We start from the raw sequence: 27762 nt of genomic DNA on the forward strand, positions 1-27762 counted from the left end.
TTAAATCGCGATATGGTAGCATTATATTATCTCTTCTAGTAAATGAAAATTAAAAAAAATATATTTAAGAATCATACCATTGCTATACTGAATAGTAGGGAAAAAGTTATTGTGTACGTTTATTTTTCGGCCATCTTAACGGCAATTTCTTGGGGCTTTCCCCCGCAGGGAAGCAGCATATCCTTTCCATATGAATATTTCGAATTTCCATGCAGCTTAAATGTCTTTGATGCTTAGATTTCAAACTCATAAGTTTTCCAAAGTTCAGCCCTTATTGCTGGAACGATTATATTTGGCTATTCTTTATTTCCCGGAAACATTTTGAAAGACTTTACGTATGAACAAAGAATAAAATGAAATTTGGGCATGTGGGAGGTTACCACGCTTGATTCGCGGGTGGCGTGGAAGAAAGGAAGGAGGAGGAGATGGGGTTGAGAGGAGGAATGAAGAGAAGGAAGGGTTTTCTGGGTGGGTGGAAGGTGGGAAGGACGGGTGGGTGGAGGTTATGGGGGCGGGAGGGTAGCTTCCTGTTATTGGATGCATGCAAATTTCTATGGCAACGTCGAGACTTTACCTCTCTCCTCCCCCATACGCTCTCTTACACACACACACACACACGCATACTCGTCTTTCCACCCCCGTTACCCCCACCGCCTCCTTCCCCTCACCAACCCTACTCTCCGCTCCTCTTCTATCGTCGGCTGGAGGAAACACAAGTGCCCCCACCCTCTCACTCCCCCCACCCTATCACCCTCCCCTCACCCCCACCATGACCTCCCCCTTCTCCCCTTCCTCGCACTTTTTATTGTTCATCCCCCTCTAGTCCCCCACCGCCGCGAGAAGACGGTGGCACCGAGGCAGGAGACACCGGGGGAGGAAAGAGGCGCCCCGCCGGTGAGGAATCAGATGCATAAAGAAGAGGAAGAATGGAAGGGAAGTGGGGGGGAAGAAGATGTGTGTGTACCTTGTGATAAAAAAAATCGGGGCGCATCTGGAGAGGGTGGGACAGGAGGAAAGGGAAGTGGGTTCCTCGAATCCTTTTTCTCTCAAAATTCGTCTCATAGCCTCTTTCCCGGGAAGAGCGCCGAGGGAATAAGAGAGAGGAAGGGGGAGAGTGCGTGCGGGGTATGGGGAAGCGCGAGTGGTCGGTGTTTGACGTTCGTGGAGTTGTAGATTCGCATGTGAGCAATAGTGGAAGGCCGGGGGAGTAGTAAAACCGAGCTTGCACCTTTCGCTCTCATGCCTACTCCCAAATCTAGATATGATGTGAAGGAAAAAATTCTAAATTTGGAAATATATTAATTTGTTTCAATAGGTGTAAGTGGTGTAATGAAACTCTAGGGAAAGTCTGTCAATATTGCTAATTTGTGTTGAAAAAATATAGATGAAACGTATAACGGTTAAGCGCCTGAATTTTTATCACCTCTTGAGGCATTCTTTTTAACACCTATGAATTAAAGTATTAGAAAAACTAGCCTCTGAAACTGAAAATTATCCGTAACCTTTTAAATGAAACTTTTTCAGCAGTGTAATAATGAAATGGTGAGTAGATTGGGAACATTTCTGGCATTGGACGCTGAAATAATGCTATTTTAAATATTTGATGCCTTAAAACGTTATGGAGGAAATTAGCGTGAAATGGCAATCTATGTTTTAATACCAACAGATTAAGTACTTAAATATAACATGCATACATTAAAACATTCACCACTTTTTAAATTGCGCTGAAATCAACCAATGATTATAGTAAAAATATTTAGAATCGAGGGTTTATGGCCACACTCGCAAGTAATGAGTTCGCGAGGAATTCGATGATAGTTTTAGCTGTTTAAATTTTATACTGATATGTCACCTTTCTCCATGCTAAATGCGTCATTGCCTAACTTCTTTTCTGAGACAAATCCATCGATGAACCTTTGTGAAAATAAATTGAAATGGTGGCGTGGTTTCCGGGGTTAGCTTCAAGAATTTGAACCGAATTCGGGGAATGAGGGCTCAGAGCGTTAGAAAGTTTGTAGTTGCGTGTTGTCTTTCGTCGGGTTGTTGCAAATACACGCACCTCGTGTTCCATGATTTTTACCTCCATTCTTCCATGGGGAGTCAAGGGGGACGAAGGGACATCGAGAAACCAGGGATAGAGAAGGGGGAATGGGGAGTGACAGAAATAGGGAGTGGCTCTGTGTGGGGGCTGTTTATCCCCGAAAAGTTGCCGACGAGTCTCTTGGATGGGACTGTTGCCGTTCTCTCGTACTATGTGCTGGAGGAAATGAACTGTGACAGTAAAAGAGGGGAAAAAAGATCCATACTTAGAACAATAAAAGCGGAAGGTAGGGGAGAAAAACACACGAATATTCAAGTTTATTTTGGTTCAGATTATTCTTTTCAATATAATTGTTATGAACAGAAATTTAATTTTGAGATTTTGTACCATACCTCTGAAGGAATAATGAAATTGAATTATCATTGCTCTCTAGAATAGTTTTTTATTTACAACAACCCAGTTTCTCACGAGCCACATTTTCTTGAGGAGGGTTTTAATATACTGATTACGGTGACATATACAAAATAACGCATTTGTATGTATATCTGAATGTGAGAGCATAAGATTGTTTTCATATCATATTTAGAAGCCATCCTCGCTATAAATATCTTGTGCAGAGATAAATCTTCTAACTTCATCTTTTGGAAGAGTCGAAGGATCCGATGGATTTTTTGAATAAAAATAATTAAAAATTTTGAAGAAAAATAAGTTCATTGTGATTAATTTTGAAACCCATAGTCAATATTTTGGTTCATAGTCAAAAGAGTCAAATATGTTTTTTCAAGGCTTTCCTTAGCCGCACGTTTCAATGAAAAATTTCAGCATGCAATAAAACTGTCATTATTGATGTTTTATTCGCATGATAAATATGCAATGTGATCATCAAATTCCATCTTTCTTCTATATTCTGTGTAGGTCAAATCTTCATTCTTCACATAAACCTCATTACCAAAAATGAGGAGTTAGGAGTAATGAGAAGTGACATAATACAGTTAATCTCAATATGGGTCACATGTAATGATATGTTAATGCCATTCTTAAATTACGCAAGGTCTTCAATCCAGAAATAAGCAACAAAATAATACATGTATATTCACCGGATATATTATATAAGCTGGGAAGGAGATTTTCTCTTAGAGCAAAAAATGTAATTTTAGCTCAAGGAGAAAATTGTCTGCCGAAAAAAATCGCTGATATTGAAATACCTATTATGTGTATGGATAAAGTTGACGATAAAATATTTTAACGTGATGTACCGTGCCTATAATTATTACGAGATGGTAGCCATATTTTCGAATTTTGATCAAGTTACTGATATATACATATATATATATAATTACACACACATACGTACATATGCATAAATACTGTTTTTGTTTCTCTGTGTTTTTTTCGGAAATGATGGTCGAGAGTTGAAATAATGGCTTCGTGTCTGTTTTATCATTATTTTAGGGAAAGGCCCCAGAGAATAACGATTTGAAAGGACCATCTGACGGACGGAGTACTCCACTTGAATTGCTCCACGGAACACACAAATTTAAACCGGAATAACAATAAAAATCCCTAGCGGTGGGATTCGAACACTAGTCTTTGGCTTGGAAACCTACTTTGCAAGGCACTGCACTTCGCCGAACTCCTATCGTTCGGAAATTACAAAGGTGCGTGGAATTGTGCTTTCGCGAGTGACTGGTGCGGAAGGGGGAGGTGTGAAATAGGGATTCGCCGGAGGTGCGGGCTGTGCGGAAGGCGAGGCGGGGGAGTGGGAGGAATACGCGGCTCCGCGCATTTCGCACCCTCCGAGGACACTCTTCTCCCCCTTCCTCCTTCTCCACTCATCAACTCGATGAGAAACTCCCTTTTGTTCCCCATGTTTCCGCTGAGCAAGAGAAAGGCGACGGAATAAGAACGGAAATCAGATTCGTCTCAAGACGATGACGGCTCTCACACAGGACAAAGAGGCGCGAATATCGCAGGAAAGTGTATTACACTTCTGCAAAAAAAGAGAGCTTTCTTGGGGGAAGTTTTCAGGAGATGATGAAGTTTTCGCGGTAAGCCCGTACACTTGGAAGCAAATTTTTTTATTCTCTCGAATCGCGGAAGCAGAAGGAAGGAAGTGAGGAGGAAATCACTTTTGCTTTATGCTTCGCGCGTGTTGATACCAAATGTGCCCGACAGCGACGCTTTCGCGAGGAACGATACGGGACGGGAGTGTGGGACTGAGGAATGATTCCGCTTGGGAGACTTGGATATACAGTCAGAGCCTAGGCATTCCCTTAACTATTGTTAATCGCACACTTAGTTAAATACGGAGATTCACCAAAATCGGCTCTGTATTAATGTTTTTTGTCGATATGCCAGGGTGGCTTTGTTATTGGTTCCGCTACTGTTGATATTACTGTGGAACGTTTTATAAACTGATGAATGTGACTATATTTTCCATTAACCATGAGTTGGCTGCGCATAAAAACATACAAAAAAATCAATGTGTGAAAAAGGCTTTAACATTTTCGGTTTTACTCCAAATTGATAAACATTCCCTTGAATAACATGAAAAATTTGTTGATATCACAGATTTTATTTAAAAAATCAAAAAACTGGGTTGGTTGAACAGTCGAATTCTTTATGTGAATCACGAAGCTGAAAGTTATTCATAAAATCTGAGAAATCTACAAAATTTTTATTCCTTCCAACAAGAGATTTTAAAAAGATTAATTAGACACTAACTAACTTTCCATTGATTAAAATATTCACCATTCATTTCGAAGAAGCGTTCACGGAAAAGGACTCACTATCTATGATATGGAGGGGTAGGGCGTACCTTAATTATGTGGAAGCTAGAGAAATCGGCCAAATTCATGGTGTACCCTTTAATGGCTTAATCGAAGAGTTTAAATTTTACATACCTTGGACACAAAATATAAGTAAAGATTACAACTCATGCGGAAGCAGTTATAGTTTTATTAATAGTTTGAAAAATAATCTGTTAATTATTTTTTGCTGCTTTATACGGTAACTATATTGTTTTATATTTTCCGCTTTCTGCGACTGAGTAATCGTAATAGCTATATGCTCAATGTGTCACAGGAATATCAGTCCTTTGGTTACAATTTAGATAATTGGATGCCCATTTGGAAGCTGAGAAGGGTTGAATTCAATTCATTATTTGAGGCATGCCTTTATGGAATGATGATGACGTTGAACGTCGGAATTCGGGTCGTGTCTAAATGAAACACTGTTGAATTACAAAGCTTTAGTTTTTCATGATAGGGTAGAATATACCAATAAAACATTGATCTCTGAATAATCACCCCGACCTATTCTTGGGAAATATGTAAATTAGCGGGCGGAGAAAAGCGAAATGATGAAACATGTAATATAATATGATAGAGTACTCACGGATGGAATGTTGTCGTTGGAGCAGACTCCCTCCTGCAGCAGCCGGTCCCGTATCTCCCACGCGAAGATGGAAGGACACTCCCTCTTGTACTGCGCTATCTTCGAGACCACCTCGGCCGTTGCGACTCTCGGCTTGCTGCCTCCGATGGCCCGCGGCCTGATGGACCCCGTCTCGTAGTACCTGCTCCGATGTTTGTGCGAGGGGGGCAGGGACGAAAAGTGGGGAAAAGGTCGCCATCGACGGGGGGTCGCGTACGAGGGGGTCGATAAGGGGGAGGGAGAAGAAGTGGAAAGAGAGGCAAACTGGTGAAAAGCCGTTCTGACCGGGATATTCCGTCGCGTTCTCTACAGAAACAATCCAATCTCACCCTCTTTCCCGAATGGCTGGCTCAAAAATAATCGAAAGCGGTGGTTTTCACCCCGATATTTTGAAACTTGTAGTTCAAGGCGTAATGTCAGTCCTTAACGATAATTTCAATATGTAAGCGTCAAGAATTTTTTTCCATGTAGTAAGTGTATCATATTTATGAATTGGAGCGAACCGAGTTTTCGTCGTCTCAGGCCATAATGACGCACTTACACCTGAAACGAATGGTTAGCTGGGTGAAACGGAATCATATGTTTTGCCCAATAATTTCGTGGTCACTGGTTATGACATGCTAAAAATGTACGGTGATGGCAAAAATCGAATTAACATTACTGCATGGAGTAAAAGATGAGGAAAAATTGACCCTGTTCCTTATTAATGGGCCGAATACAAACTGGTAAAATGGAAGTGACATTCGTTACGGATAATCAACAACATAAAAAAATTATAATGATGCAAATATGAAAGGAAACAAAAGAGAGGGTACTTAAAATTTAGCTAACTTCACACACCGTATTTAGAAATGCTTCTAATACCGTTTAAACAGGAAAAACACCAACATTTGATGTTGTTGTTTATGGTAACAATGTCTGCCACGAAAAAGTTAGCACTTGAAACATAAGCAATTACGGTAATATTTTTATCCCCAAATAAAATTAAGTATCCTCTTGAGATTCTTAATTTGCATTGTCAAAAGGCATTATTCGAAATGTAAAACGTAAGGAATTTCGAGGAATGTAGAAGGCAATGTAGTTCGCTACGTTTTGTCAGTGTGCTTCTAGTCTTCTACCGATTGAGGCACTGCATTTATTGGAAGCTGGAATGCTAATGTGATACGAAATGACGTCAGTGCAAATATTGTTTGCCATTTTTCCTATTAAGTCAAACGTCTCCATATGGTTTGTCACTACAAGAACTATCTTTGTATTATAGCTTCTCTTTTGCTCTGTATAACTAAAATATTGCTCATACATTTAATGATTTCGAATTCCATTTGCAATAGTGATTGATCAAAGCTTCCTAGGGATGGATAATCTACTTCTAAGTTTGCTTATCCACGCGGGTATTTCAGAAATGTCTGAACCTAATCTCTCCTCGATTATTTCGCGGAATATGGATTGACAGTAAAAGATTTTTCGAAATCATACGAATGGGGAAAAAACTGTTACGCATTTATGGAATGGAAAAGCAATTATAAGCCATGCAACATGCAGGATCGATGAAACCTATTCATTCAAGTTCGTATTTTAAGTGTGATTTTACTATCCGAGATTAAATGCCAAAAACATCCACACTTTTCCAAATATTAAGGATTTCAGTTGAAATTTCCAGCTTGAAACAATTTCATGAAACGAATCTAATGGAATTGCGACCATGAAGAATCAGTTCCATGAAATAATAATCTTGTGATTTGAATAATGCTATAGAAGAATAAAATTTTCCATGTGAGTTTTTTTATCGACGCAGCACTTTTTTCTGGACAGAATGACATTAGAAAGATGGGATACTATAATAGCACTTAGGTGATAAGATTTTCTATGAATAAATAACAACAGAGAAAATAAATGAGAAGATGAAAGTGACGAAAAAAATTAATCAATCGTTCTCTAATTATGCACTCGAAATCTTTTTATACTAAATCCTCGAGCGACCAGTATCGAATATTGATCCTTCTTCCTTCAGCACGTGAGCCAATATCAGCGATTCCATATTCCTCCAAATGCGCTCGTCGTAATTGTTAAGATACTTTTGGGGTATAGTTTAGCTGCTTAAGTATTGATTGGCGATATTTTGAATAATTTTTTGAATATTTAAATTGACTCCAGGATAAAACCACCGCACCTTTTTTCAGATTATTTTCGAGCCTTTGTTTCATATTTAAAACAGGTTAAGTTAAATATATTTCATTTTAGGCATTAAAAGGGAACGATTTTTGAGACTTTTTAACTGTACACAATTTATGTTGGTGGCTACTAATAACTAGATTTCATTAAAAGTAATGGAATGACGTTAGCAGAAATTGCATTTGAAATATGTCCATTTATAAAATACTCACTATTGGGTTCGACTAAGGATCCCACAAATGCAATCTAAAAATCCCAGCTATTCATGCATTTTTCGCAATGCAAAGACTACACATGCACTTCTCTAAGCATGCTGTATACTATGGTGTTATTTTAAAATCTAAAATCAATCTAAAACAGTTTTTATCGTCTGTGAGACTACCCTATTACATGAACTAGACATGTCTGTCAACAAAATAGGTTTTCCAATTTGTTACTTTACGGTACCTATTCTGGTGATCTTCTACGTCCTTTCTTAATATAAAGGATGGATGTTCCAAGTTTGGATTTGCAAAATTTGCATTCGGGTTATTAAATATGAGAACAAAACAAATAGGTGTGGTTTTAAACGTAAAGTATATTTGTGCATTAACATTGTTAAAATTATCTTGTACCTGAATCCATCTTCATCATTTTTTCCCACGCTTCATAATGTTGTTCAATATTTCTCACCCATCTTTATTGCAATGTTTTCTTACGCTTTTTAAAAATTTGTTCTGCGTATGAATCTTATTTTTGAGGATAAGTGATGTCATTTCAAATTAAGTACAGGATATTGTTTTTTTGTGAAAATAATTGACGGAATGCATTTCATTCCTCTTTCAAAAATAAATCTGTGCCTTTTTACAGCACTGATATTTTTCATAATATCTAATTGAAAACATAGCATTCTTTCCATTTCTGTTATCTAGTAGCTAGCTGTGCTTGCACTTTCGTAGAGTAAAATTTTTAGCGAGAAGGTTGAATATATACGTGTACTAAAGACCAGTGGAAGGGAGCGTGTCCTCAGTATCATATGCACGAACCTATTAACAAGAAATACGGCGCGGAGACTGAGTATAATGTCTCTCCGAATGCTACCCAGAAAGCCCTTCGTGGCACGAAATGAGGCAAATAGAGACGGCTCTTTTCCTTGCCAGTTGTGCGTATGTGTGAAATAAATTTGCCGGAAGCCTGGCGAGATGCGTTTTTTCTCCTTTTAACTACTCTTCTCGTCTATTTTTCGGAACCTTTTATGGTTCCCATATCAACAAATCCTTCGGAACGAGGAAACCTTTTAATTCATACGCTGCGGAAAAAGAACTCCCACTATCATTCTGCTCGACTATAACACGCCGCAACAAGAGTGTCTCCCACAATCCTTACTCTTTTCTCTCCTCTACCCCCTTCCAATGAATTTCTCCGATACCGGACGGCCTTTACTTATCCTCTTCGCGACCATTTCCCCATCTCTCCTTTCAACCTATACGCTCTATATGTTTGAGTCTGGGCGCATATGTATGTAGGCATGTTTGTAAATGTATGTGTATATATATATATATATATATATATATATATATATATATATATGTGTATATATATAAATATATATGTGTATATATATGTATATGTTTTTTGCATACATATATATATGTATATATACATGTGTATATGTATATAATTATTATTATTAGCCATTTTGTACCGTTTTAGGATAGACTTCCTATGGGCCCAAGCAATATATAATAATGCTCTTCTTAGCTACTTTTCTGAGCGAAAACGTTTTATTTAACTAGTTTGTTCTCCATTTAAAATATAATCTATTACCAAGCTCCTGAATTAAACAGAAATCCGTAACTCTTTTTTATAGAGGGGTGTTGAATGCGGTGCATAAATAAAGTGAGGGAGATGTATGGTCGTATCTGCACGCATTTGTAAGAGCATACACATTTGTGGAGTGCATACATTTGTAAGAGCATCTGTAATACACGTACATTGGTTGCCCTTTTATTTTCCACTTCTCGCGTTATCGGGAATTGGGCTAGGGGTAAAATGCCTCCTCTAGGCTTTATATTTTCTAAGCAGTGGTGGAGTGGTGGTTATGTTGTAATTCTATTCGCAAGTTTGTATCAATTTGCGCGCAATATTGTAGAATTTGCGTAGGGAACGTAGATTCGGATCTAGTTCGGCGAACTTGTACTTGTTCACTCCCGTTTTCTGCCCTCCGCCGAATTCCTCTCACTCTGTCTCCCCGGCTCGTCTCCCCACCCGGTCCTTCCACACTTATCCTTTCCACCCATCACATCATTCCCTTCTCGCCGCTTTCACTTATCCGACCCTCACTTATCTTATGATGTACTGCGTTGATTAATCCCCCCAACCTCGTCATCGCTAACACTTATTTCAAAACCTCGGACATATAGTTCCGCGTCCAATTAAACCCATAAGCGGTATCAAAGCACGAAAATACTGTACAGTAAAATGACAAGCATATTATAGTACAAATGGTACCATGGGCATTTATGATGTCATAGAAAAACGAATTAAATTATGTATTAAACATTCATTTGCCAAGCATATGGCTTGTAAAAATATTATCAGGTTTTTTCAAGGTGTGGTTATTTTTCATTTTTTTTCTTGCATGTCCATAATAAAGGAGGAGTAGCATAGGATTGAGAGGAAACATTTCAAAGTTGTAGAATTTTCGAGTATGATGTGCTCTTCATGTCTTCAAGTCGTCTCAATTACTAAGGCACCCTTCAGTGCCAGCAAACTACTTTGGTAGAAACGTTTAGCTGTACTCCCCGACGCTGTGCAAGGTGAAAAAAGCTCCTTTATTTCTATCTTTCACGTTATAACTCTTTGTTCTACACCCCTGACAAATATTAATTGTATTAAAATTTCATAGCTGGATTACTAGGGCTAATGCTTATGCTTTCAACATTTTGTGATAATTTTCTGTCCACTTAAAAGTGTTTTAGAGAGGTTAGGTTATGGGAAAAAAAATTGAATGTTTTTTGAAAATGCGTAGTGAATTGAGAATCTAGCTTAAGTAGAATGATAATGCGTCCGCCTATTGATTTCTGCGTGGAGAAGTTTCCTCAAGAGGGGTTGATATGCTGGTAATAACCGCATTTTGACTTCGGCGCTCACTGATCTAGGTGGCATAATTTTTCAATCAAAAGTAAACATTTTTCACAATTGACTTTAAGTTCATTTCAACGGTTTTACATGAAGTTTGTTCATTTTTAGTGGTTTTTTTGGATCATCCACATCTCTCTGTAATCAATGTCTTAGCTGAAGTAGAATCTCTCGGCCTACGAGTACAAGTACGTCCTGTATTGACATGCTGCTCTCTATCTTCGGTGTAATAAGCTAGAACTGATGCACCAGTGCAGAAATATCCTTCATCACTCTCACTGCCTTCCCCTATCTCTACATCCATTTGAGTGAACGTTTGCTGATTGCTTTTTATCCGCGCTTGCGTACTCTACCGCGCACGTAAGCCCTTTCACAGCCTTCATGTACATTAGGACAGTTAGATCTTGGCAGATGAGCTTTCAAACTTCATTGATAGACAACCCTAGCAAAATTTATGCGCTGAAGCAAATTAGTTCAGTTTATCATGCATTAAAATGTACGAAATGCATAACTGAAATTACAATTCATAATACGGAGAGCGTGAAGGAGGCATTCGTTCGTAGCTTGAATTTTTCTCTATGACTCATGATTTTGCTATCAGCTAAGTCCAGAGGTCGTTGCTAAGTGCGTGAGGAACGAAAATAAACCAGGGATACCAATTACGATTACCAGAAAGTAATTCAAGTTCAAACTTTCTATTTCGAAATAAGTACTCGTGTGTTTGCTTTTGAGGTGGAAATTATGTCATAATGGGTTTCGGCTCACCGAGCTGCAATCCGAAAATGCAACTTCGCACGGTTTAATTTCTATGCGGGGGTTTCTCAGGAGCATTGGGAGAGGAGGTACCATCCATCATGAAGGTTAAACCGACGATACTTTTGCTCTTTCCCCAGTGCGCCCAAGAAAGACATTTGCCTTGCCTCACTAAGAGTTGACTTACAGTTTCTAGGAAAACTCAACCGACAGGGAGGAGGAGAGGGAGGGAGAAGGTGAAGGTGAGCTGATGAGTGAGTGATCAGAGCCGCTCATCGCGGATCGCGTGCTGCCGTCCGCTTGAGAGCGCCGACCGTACCGCAGGAATGCCTCGGTTTGAGTTGGAAAAATATACAGCGAGATGATGACGGAAAGCGGAGGAATGCTATACATTATACGGAGAGGTGAAGGTGAAAAGGTGGACGTGAAGGGGTCGGGCATGGAAGAAGGGTAGATGGGGGTGGGGGAGGTCGGAGGAAGGGGACCGGTGACGTCACCACACAACACGAAAAAGGATGGGGAGTGGATCTCAGACGACAGCTGGCACGCGGTGAAATCGATATATCGGGGATGAGGTTTCTCGCAAGAAAATGAGTGGGGAAATTAATTCACGGGGACAGCCATTTTCCATCAGTGGATGCGGCATGCTGGACACTTGGGAGAATAGTACGTGGGTTTCAGCACCGCTGAGAATGTTCGCGTTTTAGTTGAGAAAAAAGGATATGCGAAATTAAGTAATCTTAAATCTCATTGAGTAAGGCGATGGGTGCTAGATTGTGGTATGAACTCGGTAGATGGATGATATGCCAACGTTGCGGAAGTCCGAGAATCAGCGGCTGCTCAATTACGTAGACACGGAATGGAATTGCTGCCAGGAATCCACTCTAGTGCTCATGATTTAACTGGCACATTTTTACTACGACAAACCATACACTCCTATAAATTTGGCTATCACAAACGTAGTTATTGGCAACAAATAATTTCATGGGTTAAACCTGTGAATAGATTTTGTGCCCGGCGGATTTGGTAAGCGAGATTTGACGAATATTTGGAAATATCTGTTCGGCTGAATTATTATTTCGGTTGCGGATCTGAAATTGATATCCTTGAATCAATAAAATGCATCAGGTTTTAAAACTTTAGAATTTAAACACGAAATATAGTTTGGATGCTATTAAATTTATTTTTTCATTACGAGTTCCGATATCTTCTTTGGACTTGAAGGTAATGCCAGAATAATTAGGTGATGCGTCATCACTATATCGGGTTTCACGTTTGACTTCAGAAAAAATTAAATCTATTACGGAAGCGATGTGGGAAGTTCTTAGGAAGTCTGTGGAGATGTTCGAAACTACCTCCATCCCAGAGAGAAGCGGACAATGAACCGGTTCCTATCCATCGTTCTGGAGATTTCGACTTCACGTTCGGTTGGGACGCAGTCACCTCCGGCCACACGAGAATATCTGGTCATTTCCGTTCGTTGAGAACGAGTGGCACTTATGCTGAGCTGCGATGGAGTGAGAGAAGGCGGCAGTGGACGAGGCTGGTGTCCCCACCCGCCTCCTCCAAAAGGGGCGGTGCAGGGAGTGGGCGGGCAGGACGTCCGGCGACGTACCCCGCTGCTCCAGTTCCTCCTTCCGCACTTTCCGGAGGGGAGACGAGGGTGCTTCCGAGGGGGAGAGATTTCGGGAGTAAACGAATACCGAGTTGTAAGAAGTGTCCATTCGGCCGCGGGAATGGGAGCCTAACCATTCAGTTGGAGGAGGACGGTTTAATCGACGTTTAAATCCTCGGCCGGCAACTTCCGTTTCCTGGGCAGAGCTTTTGTGAGGGAGTGAATCTCGGAACCGTTCGGAGATTACGATTTGGATCCGAGCGATTGATTTTCGGGTCTGCGGAAGCGATTATTTACTTGGTGAGCAATTAACCTATTGAACATTTTTTCCGTGATGCACAGAGCCTGTTTCCTCTCAGTGAGGAAGCGAACTCGTTTGAAAAAAATGATAATTTATAATTCACTTCCACAAGTTTGAGTATTGAAACAGTTTCCTTTCGACCATTTTGTTCAGGGTGGGCTGTTTTCTAAGAAACCCTGCTAGTTGATATTCAATGCAGCGATATTAGTCAAGAAGCGCAGAGTTGAGGATTTACATGGAACCAAACGATGGTGGTTATTTCACGCCTAAATAACGTAAACTGTTGAAGAAGATGGCTCATTTTCATTAAGTATAAATATACTCAGCAATTAAATATTTGTAAGTTAGATGAGAAATAACTAGGTTACTATTTATTTGAATAGTTACCAATCCTCCCCCGTTTATCTCAGAAACACTGAGCAGGTGTTCGATATGGAGTCCTCGATTACTATCGGATAAAATTATTTTTATATCAAATGGCATAGAAATGCCAACAAAAAGAGGAATATAGATTGTTGGACCAATCAAGGTTCCATTAACATACTGAATAGTCGATTGATAAATTTGAATACTTTTTTGGCTGCATCTGTTCACTTGTTCGACCGCGGTGGATTCATATTCGGGTCAAAACTAGTCTAGTGTGTATTCACCCCCTGCCACAGACTCTAGCGGTGGCTTTCAGGGTACCAAAATATCTATATCTATAATTTTGTCTGATTTATTTCATGAACTGATGTAGTAAACATTTATCAAATGTAATTTTAGGTGTGTTCAAATAAGGGTATAGTGGATGAAGTGTTCTCATCGATCAAATAAAGAAATGAGAAAGTTTTCCGACGGGTATGCCTACCCAAAACCACCAAAAGTTATTATTTCGTATGCATAAAATGCGTGTTATTTTAAATATAATTATTTATGAGCAAAAAAATATTGCTCTAATGTAATGTATTTGTTATATTCTGCAATTTGACTTGGAATATCAGAGCAGTTTAAGGGTATGGTAAAATCAATCAGAACTTAATTTGAACTAGCACTATATTCAAGATTCTTATGCATGACTAATTTTTCAACAACGACCCCAGGAGTCACATTTCACATAAGATAAAAAGTATGAAACGATTTCATCTTATATTACAGTATTTTTACACGAGCATTTAAAAAAGTACTCTTTACAGCTTCTTATTAGATCTTAAGAATTAGACGTGAGCTAAAATTTTCCGCTCGTTTTCGAAGATATAGGATTTTACCCACGCCTTGCATGCAAATGAACCATTAAACAACATCACTCTGCCGTCTCTATTTCAGGAGGATAAATGAGACCGTCAGCTCAAGTTCGGGTCGCGTAAACACATCCTTTTACTCATTTCCCCATCTTTTCATTCGCCGCCAGACCTCGTGATTATCCGGCCCCTTTATATATGGCGAATGGAGGAAAAGGGAAAAGATACTTGCAAGCTTTAGCGGGGGAGAGGGGGAAGAAGAGGGACAAGGGTCAAAGCCGTGCAGGCATATCAATGGGAATCGGGTGAGGAACACTCTTTGACCCCCAACGAGTGGGAAGGAGCAGATCAGGGAATAGGGAGGGGCCGAGATTATGGCGTGCGTGCGTGGGACACCGGAGCGGGTGCGGGATGGGAATGGCCATCCGGGCCGGCGGTGGCGGTCCTGCGTCCAGTACCGTCCTCTCGTCTCTGCGACCACGAAGGAGGAGAAGGAGTTGGCGGAGGAAGGGGCTCCTTCGAGTGATGCGGAGGAACAGAGGGGACCGGCCAATTTCGGGCAAATTTGGGACCAAGATGCAAGATCAGTGTTGGGTGTCCGATGATTGTGTCAATGGGAATGAGACCGAAATAGTGTTGTATTAAGAGCAACTTCGGTCAATTGGAGACAGAATATTTGGAAAACATTTCACCAGGATTTAAAAAAATCTTTCTTCCTTTTATACTTATGTTGCTGAGAAATGCAGCAAAAACAAGAATGAAGGTTATGGAGGGAAGAATAGCACTGAATTAGAGTAATGTTTGGTGAATTTGAAAGTAACAATGTAAACGGAGCTCATATGTAACATATGAGAGATATTATAATTATTTTTTCAGACTTATCGGTTAAGTATCCTGAAAACAATTAATACGGGATAAATAAGGTTTTTACCTTTGACGCGTAATCACGTTCTAAATCACCGGAAGGGGCATGTGAACTTCCAGCAGAATCCACGCAATTCCGCCATTTACGATCTACAGAATTAAAGAACTCATTATTAGGGTTGACCAATATCTACGTTCCTCTGTCAATTCGAAGTGTCGTTTTGGAGGAGCAGAATTATTCGCGAGAACGTTCATTTCCATTATTAAAAATATTTCTAGGAAATACGTGCCTATAACAAAATTAAATAAAATTCTGCCAAGTCAAGAAGAAAAAAGATATTTTTGAAAAAGAATATGTGGGTCAGCGGGTTATTTTTAGTCCAGGTTTAGAATATATTGTTTTCGTGAAAGATATCAGTAAGTTATATTTCCATCTCCTCGGTATCGGGTCATATAGCGAAGATGTGAATTTGGTTGAAACATTAATGCTACTTAATGAATACGAAATGTATCTACATATGTTAGACCGACCGAACTAAAGTCGCTTATGTTTATTTGACATTAGTAACTATGTTTTAATATTTAGGGTCTCCAGGGAGACTCAAAACATAGAGGACCATCCCGAAAACATTAGCAACATTATAACGATGCCTGTTCTGGGACATAAATTGGAACCTTGCCGTTCAAACGCTATGAAAATATTTAAATTAGTTTTATTAATGTACGGGAATAGAAGCAGTCGGACTTAACGCTGATTTGGGATGTGACCTTGGAACTCTTTAACGTGCGCACGTCTTCGTTACTGTGGTAATGAATTTCGAGTAAGCTATCCCTTTTTTTCAAATTGTACGTAGTTTTATCATTACGCTACCCAACAAATAAGCGGATCGGAAGAGCTGGAGAACCTGTAGACCATTTGAGTTCGGTTGGATGATGACTGTGACTGTGATCGGAAGCTCCAGCAGATGAAAATTGAGTTGTAGATAGCGATAAAGAAAATGCTATCAACGGTAACGACTTAGACATCGCTGCACTTAAGTGCCATATGCTGTTCCCTTAACGAGCACAGCATTATTTCGAGGGACAGCTTAATTAAATACTGGTGAGACCAACGTTCTCTCCCCCAGACAAGGTGTGACATATTTGTGGCGTCCGAACAGTTCGTGACCTTCTTAGAGGAAGAGAGTCTGGTGGCGTTGTTTGCGCCTTGGGGCCACAGTGGTCTCGGGTGCCTCTGGGAAGGATGAGAGAGATAGAAGAGAAGAGGTTATGGGTAGGGTTGGATGTGGATCTTGAGCACTGGCATGGGGAGGGGGCGGCGGCGGTTGGGGGTTGGGTTAGGATGGGGAGCGGAGGATGTGGACTCAATGGGGCAGAGGAGATGAGGGCGCTTGGGAGACACCCAAGTGGGGGACGCGGCGACTATTTAAGGAGGGGGAGATATGCGCAGGGTTACCATCTTTCCCGAGTTGATCAGGAGAAACACGGTATTCAACCTATATCCTAATTAAAGAATATATCTCCGTTTTTTGCATACGGTGCTCCGTGGAACACGCTCTTTGCTTATCCTTTTGGACTTGAGATTTTTATTTACTTTTAATTGTATTCACATTCGCATAAATAGCTTCAGAGGGAGGGGAGGACGAGAAAGTCACGAGTATGTTGGTCAAAGGGCCTCTCCTTTGTGAACGGAAGGGAATAAAACAATGCATGAATGCGATGGAGAATAAACGAATATGCATGATGGAGAAATTTCCTATTTTTAGATCACCTTGATCGAAAACCCTAAGGCAGGTGGGATTCAAATGTATAAAATGGGAGAAGGATGGCAGATACACCCCCTGTGCCTCCTACAATTTCTCAGAGAAATCACTCAGAATAATCACGCAGTGTTACCCGAGGATAATAAAATATCGCCACGAGGGTGTCGAAAGGCATCACTCGGATTGTAGGGAGCGAAGTAGCCGTTGTGTGCGAACGGACCGTTGAGAGACCAAATCCTCTATCCACGACGCCTCTACTCACTTTTAATGAAATTTGTGGAGACGACGACTTTAATTGATGAATTTTATGACATCGAATTCAATGTAATTGAGCTTTTATCATTGAAGAACACGTGCAATTATATGAACTGTAACAGTCGTATTAATGATTCAACAAATATACTCTATGCTTATAAAATAATCTAGCATTCAACTGCACAATCGTCGTTGCAATGAAAATCTATTTGATGTATCTACTTGACAACTGCAATGTAGCTTTACTTTCAATGAAAAACTTATATACTTAGTCATAAAAACAACGAAATTACAGGAATGAATTCTTCGGACAACTTATATCATTTATCATACTTTTTTACTGGACAAGTGCTTGAACCACTGTGATTCATCATTCTTCGACGTCAGTTATCAATGCGAAATCATGCTCCGAAATTCCTTCGACTGTTATAATGGAGCGAACTTTATTTCAGCAATTTTAATATCAGCAGTGAAAGTATCCCACTCTAAAAAATCGTCATATGCTCGTATACCTTTTGCCATCCAAGGATGACATTTCCTCTGTTTCTTTCACCTTTGTCAGAGGTGTATCTAATGGTTATTAATAGAATGATCCAGCCTATTGCGATTTCCAGTAATATTTTTTTTAACTCCATTACTAGTCATCGAATAACTATGGGTATCACTCATTTTCTCCAAACTGGTAACGACCAGTAAATCTGCGTAGCAAAGTTGTACGATACTTTCCTGAAATTTAATTTCGGTTTTGCTTCCTTTGAATGCCAATATCAGATGTTGATGTCCATGGGAGCATTTTAAGTTGCCAGCTCTGCGCACGACGGGGGAAGGAGTAGGGTGGGGCATGGATCGGGCTGGAGAGAAGAGAGAGAGGGTGGGGTGGTTCGGGATCGGCGGTGGGACTCCTTCGACTGCTTACCGTGACGCGTCATTTGCTCCGCTCGGCGGGGAGGGAGAGGGGAAGCTAGGAGGGAGATATGGCAGGGAGTGTAGGGTGAGAGTGGGGAGCGATGGGCGAGCGAAGAGGTGGGGATTTAGAGGGACGAAGGGGTGGTAAATAGATGACGATGGGGGTTGGAGGGTGAGGGAATTGGGAGGTCCTTCCCCAACGTCCATTCTGCCGCGCAAAGTCTCTAAACTCACTATTGTCGTGTTTCAATCAATCCTCGTTTTCCCCGGTTTAGCAGGTGATAGGTAGTTCGGCCAATTTCGCATTAGCAAGGGGTTAGTTGGGATGTAAGTCGAATGATGCTAAAATAAATTAAGGTTATAAACAAATATATTATTTGAAATGTTTGTATAAATTATTCAATTTCTGTAAATGTTTACGTATATTAATGTATATGTGTACATGTATATATATTATATATAATGTATGTGTTATATATATATATATATATATATATATATATATATATCATTATCAGTATTTAAACCCTAGGATTGGTTAAATGCAGCCCTCCACTCTACTTTATTTAATATCAATATCCTCAAAGCCTGACACTTGTCTGTTTGGCGTTCTTCTTAACTTGTCTTATGTATATGTCTCTTGGTCTTCCTCGTGGAATCTTCCCTTCTATTTTCCTTCTATTATATTCCTAATCAATACATTATACCTCAACGTGTGTCAAATCCATATATATCTTATTTGCCGTTGAGTTTTCCATGTGGTCCTATTCTCTTCTGCTCTTCTATATATACTTCCTCGTTCCTTCCTTTGTCTGTCCATTTAATCTTCAGCATTCTCCTCCAGGACCATGTTTAAAAGACTTTTAATCTTCGTTGGTCCACTTTTCCTATGTTCCAAGTCTCGGAACCTTAGAGTGCCATGCTCCACACGAAAGTCTTGACGAATTGCTTCCTTGTTTCCAGCCTTAGGTTCTTAAATGTATGCATAAGATATACGTATATGAATACATATATATGTGTATATACACACACACACATATCAAAATATATATATATATATATATATATATATATATATGCATGTGTGTGTTTGTGTGCCTACGCGTGTGTGTGTGTGTGTACACACATATTTTATATATACACCCACACTCACTTATTTAAGTGAAAATTGAACCCGACTCCATCATATGCGTGAAAATACGATTACGTTACCATGCAAATTATTTTACAACGTAAAGTACTTATTTTTAAACTTTGATTTACGTCAGAGAAGTATTTCGGCTTCTATGTTTGAGCAATTGAGTTCATACCTAATTATACGACATGAAGTCGAATGTTATCATGTTATTAGCGTGTAAAACTTACTTTTGTTTGTAATGAATTGAGGTGCATTTGTGTGCATCATCGAATTGCTCTAAACACAGAAGGAATTTCCAACTTCTACCGAAGTAAAGTTCAATCATCATCCTAATTTGCGTACGTAAAATGAGGTTATGACGGTTTTGCTAACTGAAGACGAAGTTAAACATTAAGTAAACTTCGAGGATGAAAACAACTAACGTATGCGTATCATAAATTATCTATTACAGTTCTAGCTGTAACACCACTTGCCTTCATCCCCCACCCTCCTAAATGGAACCTCCGTTAAGTTTTCAAGTTGAATTCCATACTATCATTTTTACGCACGACATCCGTACGACTTCGTTAATATTTTGAGGAAACAGTTCCTCTTGATGGTGAAATACCATAATGACCGACCGCGTATTTCTTTTTACATTTTCTTAACGAGTCTTAAATTTTAATCATCATTTAGGTCCCGCAAATCAAAGTCCCATTTGCATTTTTAATCCTTCCTTCTGGTGTTGACGATAATTTAAGGAATTTTGGGAGTAAATATCACTGGTTTACGGAGAAGGAGCGGAATTCGGCCCACCAAGCATATCGAGATTGCTTTGACTCAGGAAAGAAATCTCCGGCATCTTTATTGGATTGCTTTCGAGGCTTTCTTGTTTTGACGACTCCTGCTAATTTCGAGCGCAGCCAAAATCTCCTTTCATCGCTGCGCGTCGTCGATCGGCATTCGTCGATTTAATGCAATCGCACCGAACTCAGATCTCTCCCCCTACCCCTTCCACTAACCCTCCGTCTTCCTTTTCTTACTCTCTCCCCTTCCCATCTTATCCTCCCCCCCCCCACCAACCAGCCCGCCCGCCCGTCGCCTTCCTTTCCTTCTCGGCTGCGGACTCGCCATCCGATCAAATCCTTAAGCCGCCCGGATAACCTCCCTTCCCTCCCTCCTTAATTTACACTCAGCCCCCTACACCATTTCACCCACCCCAACCAGCCGCTCTCCCCGTTCCGCCTTGTATGCATGCAGATCGATGACACGGAATCTGATGACGAAGCCACTTCATTCCCTAAATTCGCCACCGGCGTCGGCGGCGGCCTCATGACTCGGCCTTTTCACAAAAGGCGAAGGGCTCATCCTTGCATGAGACGGCCACCCAGAATTACTTATTTCCTCCTTATTATCCTTCGTCGGCTATATTCTTGTCACTTTGCACTTACGAATTATGGACGTGTTCCAGGGATGTGCTGCTAGGGTATCGGTGCGAAAATAATGTATTTTCCTTTAGGAAAAGTTTCGAGTTTGGACACTCAGGTGTGGGTGAATGTTGTGCAGTGGCACGATTCTTGTTCGTGTCATCTTCGGATATCGTTTCAGGTAAAACTCACAGGTCATCGGATGGTCGCTTCGTATATTCATACCTTCCGTTTAATGTAGATTAATGGTTGAGGTGATTAGGTGTGTCTATCTTAGGGATTAACTAACTCTTGGTTTTCTTATCATGTGAAAATCTGCGTGTATGCTCACATTTCAGAGGGATGGGCGCAGTATTCCCGTAAATACTCCAAAGCGAAGAGAGTGAATGCTATCCGGTTATTAATCAAGAGGTTAATGCGGTTATGACTAGACGAGATTCGCCTCCAAGTTAGATACAACTGGCATTCGACGCGTTAAAAACTAATCACTTAGGTACGTTCCAGCTACATACGGTATGCATCTCGGGCTGAAGAGAGAGAGAACGATCTAGTTCGACGGGTCGACCTTCACTATGGTCTAATTTTGCTATCCTGCCTCCTTTATTTTTTAGATTAGTTACCCCACTTAGTATCAGGGAAAAAGTCTTGGCCAGTTTTCTTCTTTCTGCAGAAAGTAAACTAGTTTTACATGGACAAGTCTATTTTACCGGGCTTTCCACTTCTGTTGGAGTCTATTACATGCTAGTTCCCCATTTTTAGCTTCTTTTTATCAGTAAGCACATATTTGTACAGATTGCGTAGTTTCAGGCGTACTATTGTGGAATTCGAACATATTTATTAACGAACAATAATAATTTTCCATCATATATTGATTGAATCTACCGCCGATTTCGATTTCATAATAGTCATTTGATGTACATAATGCATATATGGCTAAAAAATGGGGGTATTTTATCAAAATGACCTGTGTGTGAGATCTCAATACAGCCTTATCAAATTTCCTAAAAAGTGACGCCCACTTATCGAACTCGAAGCATCACCGAATGTAGCGCTCAACGAATTCACCTATTTCCCTCTCACTAGGTTTTATTTTCGCTGGTTTTCCTTAGCCTTGATTCCCTACATTATTTTTCCCGACCCCATTATTTCTTGTCATACCACCTCATCAATAATTATTAAATGGTGCTTTCGACGCTTCGAGCGTACTAGGTCTACCATGTTTTGACTATTTCATTACTTAATCTGTGCCTCAATACTCTGGCCCTTCTATAAAATTGATGCGGTTTTTTTATTCCGGTTTTTTGATTTCTATTTTGTGAACCCCCGCTTGGTTGCAATTAGAAATAGGGAAGATAACGAGCTTAGTGTATGCACGAATAAGATATTTGCTATTTTTTTTCGAATATAGTTCTTAAGTTGCGATTGAACACTTCGCTATTATTGGCAGATTTGAAATTTTGAGGAACCTCATCGGATGATAGGAGAGTTTTGATCGACTTACGTCACAGACGTTCCTGTAGGCCCTCAGAATCTGATTGATAGGCAATTTTTCTCTTTAAAGAAGATGGAAACTTGGAGATTCTACACTCCGACACGGAAAAACTATTAGAGTCCGACGAAATATCATATAGGTTCAAGTTTCCATACTAACATTAAAGAACACTTACCAAAAACACGTGTTTCTGCTAAACGATTACTCGCATCCAGCCAAAAACACAAGATGGATAAGGCTAAGAAACTACTACACGCCATGCCACAATAACAATTCAATACAAACATTCTAGCAGGCATTCCATCCAGCTTGCAGGAGTACTGCTACCTGCTTCCCAGGCTTTATGAGGGTGCTTTGGAAAACTAAAAAAGAAGAGCGTTTGGAACGAAGAAACACCGCCACCAGGACAACATGTTCTACAACGTTACAACTGTGACCAGATGCTGAACATTAGAACTTGACCACTGACTACTTCTATCTTTTATCATGTCATTATTACTTACAAGGGGATGGATGCGGGGTCGGGGGGTTAAATGTGGAGAGTTCTCTGTTTTTAAAGCGGGATGAAATTGGGTCGCTAGAAAAGCGTCTCGAGCAAGCGGACGCCTCTCTTTCCGACCTATCCCTCCCCTTCTCTCTTCCACATTTTTTTCATCACATCACTTCGGGTGTGGGGTGGTGTGGATTTGATCATACATTAATATTATTATTTTTTGTTAAAGTTACTGTCTTCCTTACCTGCCTAATATTTTGGACACGCATCCGTTGGAAACCTGAAGGATGCGTGAGATATCACACGGCCTCGCACCGGAGTGCGCGAGCTCGACTATTTTCTGTCGCGTGGAATCCGGAAGGGGTCGGCCGCTGACGAACACGCCCCCTAGCTGGTTCACACCGCTGTGACCTGTGCGGGACATTTTTTAGTGGGGTGAGAGGGGGATATAATATATATTTCTTTTTTTAAATTGAGTGCGATATCTCTCGATATACCGATATCGAGGTTCCATCGTGCTCATTGTTTTGGGTATGGGATTGGGCGGTTGGGAGGGAGGGTAGGGTGGGAAGGGAGGGTGGGCCACGGAAGCGGGGGACGTGGCGGGGCCCAGAGGGCCTCTTCTGGGAGATGCGGCCCTCTTGGCCTCGTCGGACGGGGTACGGCGGAGACTTTGGTGGGTCTAAGGTTGTGTCCCCATTGAGCCCTAATTATACTTGGCCAGACGACATCGGAATGCATTTTTATTAATGACAGCCTGAGTGTTATTGGTAAGAAGAGTCAGGCACAAAAGGTTGAACTAGGGTGTGTTTACTTTCAAGAGTTACTGCATGGGCATTACATTTGAAGTCAGACTGTTTGAAAGTAAGAAATCAATAGTTGTCCAATATATTTTCTTGCTCCTTTTCGAGAGGAAATTTTTAATTTATTCCATGATCGTCTCTGGCTTCTGTTTGATCGTGCCCAGTAAAAAAACATTAAGGGGGGCAACACTACACTGATTATGCTTTGGTAAAGTGTATTCGAGTGAGACTTTTACCTATGAAATGCAAATTAGGATGCATATTTTAAATAGTTGAATACATTGTACGTTAAGGAATTGTCATCTGGTTATGTTAAAAGACTAAAGTTCTTTTTTTGTGAATACACGATGATAAAATCTTGTTTTGTTTTTTCTCATCATATGTTGTCAATACGTACGCGATATGTCGCCCTTTTTTGGTGCGTAAAAAGAAGAACCGTTTGTCATTTAATTTATTGTGAAAAAATATCTCTAATTAGTGTATTCGAGAGAACTAGAGACCTTGCATTAACTACGTTAAATATTATAAAAAATAATGTAATGTAATAAAAAATTCTGGGGAAAGACAATGCGTAGAATATTTATGTTATATAACTTTTTTCTTTGTATTTGCTCAAGTTTGGACCTTAAAATAACAAATTGCCATACCTCCCGCGAAAATGTTTTTATTCCATTTATCGAATAATGAGTTTTGAAAGTATTAAAGTTTTTGGAAACTCTGCAAATTGACGAACCTAGGACTGGTCAATACATTGAAATTTAGTGCTTCGAGTGCGGTGTCTAAAATGGAGGAGCGGTGTAAGGTGTGCAGAGTTCCCTGCGATGATGTGTGTGCAATGTCAGCTTGGTGACCAAATGGTAGTGAGGAAGGGGGGCAGGTGAGGAAGAGGGGAAGGAGGGGGGGTGAACTCCGTCCCAAGGGGCATCTTTTGGGGCGGCGGGGTCAGAGCGGTGTGAAAGGCGAGCTAAGAAATGACCTCGTCGGCGCCTTACCCCGCGGCTGTTGCTCTGGTGACCGCGGCCATCGGCCAATGCGCAATCTCCCCTCGTCCCCACCCCTCCCGCTTCCGCCCCCTCCTCTCTACCCTTCTCCCCATTCCCGGCCCATGCGGGACTGTGCGGACGCTCCATTTACAACATCGAATCTCGTTACTGAAATGGTCGATGTGTTTTCTCTAGGATAATCAAGTATTGAGTGCTAGGGGCATGATATGGAAGTAATAGCATGATGGTAAGCAAAATTCGCCGTGCCGTTATGAATATTTAGATGGATTCGGGAATACCCTGATTTTGTTGAATTTGCCGAACCACAAATATCGCTATCAAATTATCACCCCGGTATCCGTATAGAAGCTTTTAGCACAGCCCCAAAGGCAGAAAATGTTCGATAGTTCCATGAAGCTTTCATGAAACGAAATCGATGAACCTTTCTTGGGAGATGGGTAGACGCTCAGAGAGAAAGAGAGAAGAAAGAGATTCTTGTCTGACTCATCGCCGACGAATCTCTTCAATTTGTTGTAATAAGGGAGCGGCATACACACTGTTTTGCCCTATTTTATTTAAATTCAGATCCCAAGAGATTATTGTAAATCTATCTATCGGTGATGTAATAAATAGAATTAAAATTTAGCATTCAGATTCATATATGCTATCGACATCTAAAATTGTTTTAATCGTTCAAATTTGACTTAATCATTTTCGTAATAGTCATGCCGCAATAGAGTCGATCAGATTTGCCCTTAGTCTTATCATCAAAGTGTTTTCATCCGAGAATGCAGCGATAAAAATGTTTATAGTTTGCCCATTTGTAAAAGGAAACGCGTCGTGCGTTACGAATGACGACAATGACTGCGTTAATGCAGCTGTTATGCAATAAAATTACCACCACGGCATTACGACGAAGGAGAGAGAAATACGTTTAAGATGTCTAAAGCAGGAATTAATGAGATTTAAGAAAAATGTGTTGCAATTGAGAAGGCAAACTGGTATCAATTTTCCGTCGGGCACTGTTTCCTTACCAATACTTTGGCTTTGACATTCGCCATTTGAATGAAAGACTTTAACCTGATCTTAATTTTCGAAAATAATTTCTATTTTCGAGTTTACATTGTGAAAGGGCAGAAGGTGAGGTACGGCCTGCTAAAATCTAACCATACGAGAGCTGTTACTGCATGACTATTTAGTAGAAGAGGACGATTCATAAAAAATATTATTGAAAATTTAACTGGAAACTTATCATAGCGATTAAAGTCGCTTGCAATAAAAATTGTGGCGGACAATGCTATCTATTAATCTCCATTTCGTATAAGATAGATGTGAAGTAATGGAAATTGGTATCGAATGTTGAAGTGAAAGAAGGCGAGCAGGGATTTTCTCTCCAATGTTCTCCCTTTTATCATCCCTCAGAAAACATTCCATAGCGCACGAATGAGAATCACTATCGCAGGCCACTACACCATAAAATTCATTTCCAGTTGCTGTAGAGTTTACAGTAATACTTTCATGCGGAAATCAATTGCTAGTTTTTAGGGTAATTGATCAATATCAAAAATGATATTACGGCATTAATTTGACAAATGGCGTTTAGGGCTTGAAATATCACGTTAAGAATGAGTTTAAATTAAATGCCCAAACAACTGCTCTTTAAACATCTGAACGCCAAGGAGAAATAGGAATGAGACGACATACTAGGTTGGTGCATGGTTTACGTAAGCACCATGAGTAATTCTTGCCGCCTGCGTCGCAATCGACTTAGCGAGCAAGAGCCGTGCGTTGTGGCTACAATCGCAGTGCCCGCAACGCCCCACCGTCTCGAGAGCGGGTATTGCTTGAAGATGCGGGCCATCCCTTCCACCTGATTGGACGATCCCCTCTCTCTCTTTCTCTCTGTCTCGCGCACGCATTCGGTCGGATGCTGCGTGCGCCATGGGTTGGAATGGAGGGGGGAGTTCAAGGGGTGGGGTCCGGCTGGCGCTAAGCGGGGGTTGTTTTGGGGTCCTTGGCAAGGAGGGGGGGGATGTAACGCGCGCGCCAAAGGCCGCAGTCACCAATCCAATGAAAATGCTCTTTTCTCTGACACTTTTGATGAGAGCGCTGCGGCGCCCAGTCTTTATTTGTTTTTCCACAGACTGAACGGGCAGCCTCTTGACCAATTAAGCCGTACGCCATTGGCGGGCATCCTTTCACAACTTATTGCTTCAAAACGGGGTGCTTTATTTCCGTAAGATCATGTCAAAAATTGTGTGTGCAAGTCAATCGGTTTTTCGCGGAAAACATCCTGCCATTGTGACGAGGCGAAGCCAAATTTGAGTTCATGTGAGCCCGAAGAGTTGCTCGTGCAGAGAAATCATTTCAGGTGTCATTTCAATGAAATGGCTTGGGCATTTCAACAGATAACCATTTAACCTTTTCATTTTTATTTCCTTTTCCATGATTTACCTTTTAGTTTCAGTTATGCCCAAATATGTATACCCGTGCCGCAGGCAAAATTAATTTTTTATTTACAGATTCTTAGTGTTTAACAAAAATATGTGATATATTTATGCAAATGGCTTTTCTAATATTTAAAAAGTGATTAAAATGTCGTGATAACCGTAATCACTTTAACGACAGCAACTTTCCCGTATCATTTAACACCTTTAGGCGCTTCTGTGCCTTACAATCATGAAATAAACTTTCATTTAGTTATAATATTTGGCCACGTAAAAAATTTTATTTGCATTATAGCGTTTTTGACATAACCTTCAAGACACACCTCAGAACATTTAAAGCAACTAAGAAGATAGGTTTTTTGCCATATGAAGGCAATAAAAAGGAATTTTTAAAGTAAATAGGCACTTAAACGTGAAATATTAGCTTAGGTTTTTTAATACTTGACTAAAACCATGATTGGAGCCGAAAAACAGCAAATTATTTCCAAACTCGGGAGAGAGAGCAACACTCGCAGCCAATGAAAGAGGCATAAATGGGCGAGTTAGCTTCAGCGC

General features: G+C 40.4%; 1 protein-coding gene across 1 annotated transcript in view; it reads right to left on the bottom strand.

Moving 5' to 3' along the window:
• The window catches only part of LOC139698145 (paired box protein Pax-6-like), a 136614-nt gene extending 113784 nt beyond the window's left edge, over nt 1–22830 (bottom strand). Inside the window, exons 1-2 of the mRNA XM_071597068.1 lie at nt 22767–22830; nt 5438–5618 (exon numbers count right to left, since the gene is read on the bottom strand). Coding sequence (XP_071453169.1) covers nt 5438–5618; nt 22767–22780 — 195 coding nt within the window. The 5' untranslated portion in view covers nt 22781–22830. The remainder of the gene's footprint in view (nt 1–5437; nt 5619–22766) is intronic.
• Nucleotides 22831–27762: the final 4932 nt, after the last annotated feature.

The sequence above is a fragment of the Hetaerina americana genome, unplaced genomic scaffold (genome assembly GCF_022747635.1).
Source record: "Hetaerina americana unplaced genomic scaffold, ioHetAmer1.1.p SCAF_8, whole genome shotgun sequence".
Classification (NCBI taxonomy): domain Eukaryota; kingdom Metazoa; phylum Arthropoda; class Insecta; order Odonata; family Calopterygidae; genus Hetaerina; species Hetaerina americana.